The following is a 3,509-nucleotide window of genomic DNA, read 5'->3' on the forward strand; positions in this document are numbered from 1 at the left end:
TGTGTGTGTGTGTGTGTGTGTGTGTGTGTGTGTTATATATATATATATATATATATATATATACGTGTCATGCCATAACGACGCTGGCAACAAGTGAACAGAATTGAACTGAACTGGAATTGAACTGAACTAAGAGAAAGATCCCCAAAAGTATAGTACATGCCTGTCCAATCTGAATACCAGAGCTAAAACGCAAAGCCATCGACGCAAAAAAATTCAATGTGGATAAAATTTCGGGAACTGTAAAGTGTTGATACGCATTTAAGTGATATTTATCAATAGTTTACAGTCCTTTCCTAAAATCTTACATTGAATTTTCTTACGTCGATGGCTTTACGTTTTGGCTTCGGAGCTCAAATGAGATAGGCTTGATATAGTATATTAATTTTGCAACGGCACGCAATATGACTTGCCTCTCTCGAGAACGAGGATCTAAAACAGTGATCTCTCCCGTGCCAATGGCAATGCGTGAAAAAGACAATCGAAAAAACATGATTTTTGCATATCGGAAAAAATCCAAAAGGACACGTAAAAAGAATTACAACTATCTCCGATCCTCGTGCTAACGGGGCCGTCATTATCGCGGCGTTTCGTCATTAGTAAACTAAGCTACATAGCTCATAATTATAGCGTCGACGGAGCAAAAAGTCAACAATGATTGAGCCCCTGCGCCTTCCATCCGGATAGAGAAAGTATGGGCCTTGTCTTATCTCTTCCGCTTTTGTTTTTAATTCATGGTTCTGATTTCTTTTTTCTTTATTATCTTCTGCTATCCTACTAGCCGCTTTACATCATCGTTACTATCAATATGTTAAAGTACAAATGTTCACTCACACAATGATCCTCGCTCGCTCATGCTCGCGCATCACTCATGCATACCAGTTTTTCCTTTTAAAATAATTACCATAATTAGCGCGGATTACTTTATCATTATCGTAAATAATCAGGGAAAGAATTAGGAGGTTGGTTGGTGGGGATTGTTGAAGAGCTTGGTTGATTGGTAGGTTGCTTGGTGGTTAGTTGCTTTGTTCTCCTAGTGATGGTGGTGTAAGTACGCTCACGCTAAGGTCAATGGTACGTACAGTAGGTGAGGTATGCTTTCAGGATGAAGGACACGGGGTGATAGATGAAGAAATTTCGACGTGCATCCGCTATTCGTCGTCTTCCTTCCATTCTTCTTCGCTGTCGCTTTTTATTGTAGTTTGGTTCGCTTGCGCACCTCCTACCATTGGGGCTCCGTCATTTTGCATTTTCTTTTTGTACGCGGTCATTTCCTGCGAGAGGAAAAGGTCTCATATTTATTTTTAAAATACTTGGATTTATCTCATAAATCCATTTAATCAAATCGATTTGAATTGTGCCAGATAATATATTCCGACATATAGACGTATATAAAAAAACCTATTACTTTTAGTTTCTGATTTTACATGGTTACAATATAGGGTTAGGGATCTTAGGTGGTTAAAAGCATAAGATAAAATTTCAATACATTACCCTTTCATATCGAGCTTTATCTTTTTCTGCCATAGCCTCGTATTTGGATTTGGTTTCGGGATCTGCGTCCGACCATTTCTTGCCTAATTCCTTAGCTATATCACCTACACCATATTCAGGATTCAGCATCTTGACCTTACCACGTTCGTCATTGCAGAACCAGAAGAAAGCAGACCTGATGAAATTAATCACGAAATATATCTGCTGCTATTAAAAAGGTATCATATAATATATCAATACGATATATTAAGTTAGCTTTTTTTTGTAGAAACTGAAAAAAATCATAATGTATAATTCAAAAATAATCTAAATTGGAATTTAGCTTTGAGAAATTGCTGTAAATTTAATTCTCAGAAAAATAATTATAACTTTACATTAAAAAATAATTTAAAAGTTGCAGGAAACGGATCATAAATTTCTCTAAAATGCGAGTAAAAGCTTAAAAAAAAAGTTAAATTTTTGTTTCCATTTAAATTTTAAAGTTTATTTTTCTCGTTGTATATTTAAATATTAATCAACGAATTTTTTTCCTCGAGCTCGAAATACATTATGTAAAAACATGAGGGCTTACAGCGATCTCTTGGGAGCATTGTGATCCTTGATGTGTTTACGTTTCTTGCCCCTGCCCTTATTTTCTCCCTTAGGCGGCGTATAATTCTGCATCTCCGTGTCGTATCTTTTCTTATCTTTCTCTGCCATTTCGTGGAAACGTTTCTTCTCGATGTCCGACATAGTCTACGACACATGCGGTATTCCGCCAATGTAGCGTTAGCGTTTTTAGTTGGTCTCACAGATCGAGCCACGTGCGAAATGTTCAATTACTGAGGGAATAAGTATTTGTCGATCGGTCCAGCATATTCTGTCGTGTACAGTCGCGTGCATGCGAGATAATGAATATTTTAAAAGATTCGTTCTTTAATGACGTCACAATGCGAAAGATTTTTGCATGTATCGGTTGAATTTTCTTTATCAATAATCTCGATTCCGCTAAACAAGATGAAGATTGACGGTTTAACAAGGCGAGATGTGTCAGTTCGTAACGACGCGCTTAAATATCATACTTGCGCGTGGCGTTTACCGAGCATACATATTTATTCAGAGGCCAAGATCAAAGTAGCTCTCGCGAATCCGCAGGCCTTTAGACAGAAGAATATTATGTATCCCACTCTCTTGCTCGCACCTCGGGCTGTGAAACCACAACATACGGGAAAATCCAACGAAGTATCATTTCTAAGTTAGTTCTTACATTTCTCTTGATCCTAACATTCAGCAAATAGATCTATTAATCTATCTCGAATTTATTTACATTATATAGAATAAGATATTAATATCAAAATTATTTATTTCTATAAAATATATCTATAAAAATATGATTTACATAACTATAGGGAATTCTAAGAGAATCTCACCTTCCACCTCATTGCACACTTTTTGGAGAATTCCCGGAAGACGATCTTTTCCTCGGGATGCTTCTTTTTATGCTCCTGACGACATGTCTGGACGAAGAACGCATACGCTGTCATCCGTCCTCTTGGCTTCGAATCTTTTCCTCTCGGCATATTGTCCCGCTGCAGACTCTGAGCGTTATTTTGTTGAAGATTATTTTGCGGTATCTGCTGTATCGGGTGCTGAAATCCAAGCAAACGATCTACAATGCAAAACGCTGTCGCGGCAAACATCAAAAAGACCTGTTAGCGCCTTTAAAACAGCAAGTCTCGACAATTTCTACTCTTATACCAAAGATTTCAGAAGACAAATGCTTCTCTATATTTCGACATGAAAACAAAAAAGGCTCTAAATTCTCAAAATAGAAATCTTCCATTTAATATATTGAAAAAAGCTCTTAAATGCTAAAATAGAAAACTTCCACTTTCGCATCGGAAGAAATTTAAATTTAAAAATAGAAATGATCTATTTTTACATGTCATAATTATTTATCTATCTTTACATTAGAAAAAATATTTTATTATATATTAAATCGTAAAATAGAGATTTTCTATTTTTAAATCGAAAAA

The 3,509-nt window shown here is 36.1% G+C and overlaps 1 protein-coding gene across 1 annotated transcript in view; it reads right to left on the bottom strand.

The window, feature by feature from the left end:
- Positions 1-773: 773 nt before the first annotated feature.
- The window catches only part of LOC105619150 (high mobility group protein DSP1-like), a gene marked incomplete at its 5' end in the record, with an annotated part of 10,529 nt that continues 7,793 nt past the window's right edge, over positions 774-3,509 (bottom strand). The window contains 4 exons of the mRNA XM_012200680.1: positions 774-1,274; positions 1,495-1,669; positions 2,066-2,229; positions 2,904-3,157. Coding sequence (XP_012056070.1) covers positions 1,152-1,274; positions 1,495-1,669; positions 2,066-2,229; positions 2,904-3,157 — 716 coding nt within the window. The remainder of the gene's footprint in view (positions 1,275-1,494; positions 1,670-2,065; positions 2,230-2,903; positions 3,158-3,509) is intronic.

The sequence above is a fragment of the Atta cephalotes genome (genome assembly GCF_000143395.1).
Source record: "Atta cephalotes unplaced genomic scaffold scaffold00019, whole genome shotgun sequence".
Taxonomy (NCBI): domain Eukaryota; kingdom Metazoa; phylum Arthropoda; class Insecta; order Hymenoptera; family Formicidae; genus Atta; species Atta cephalotes.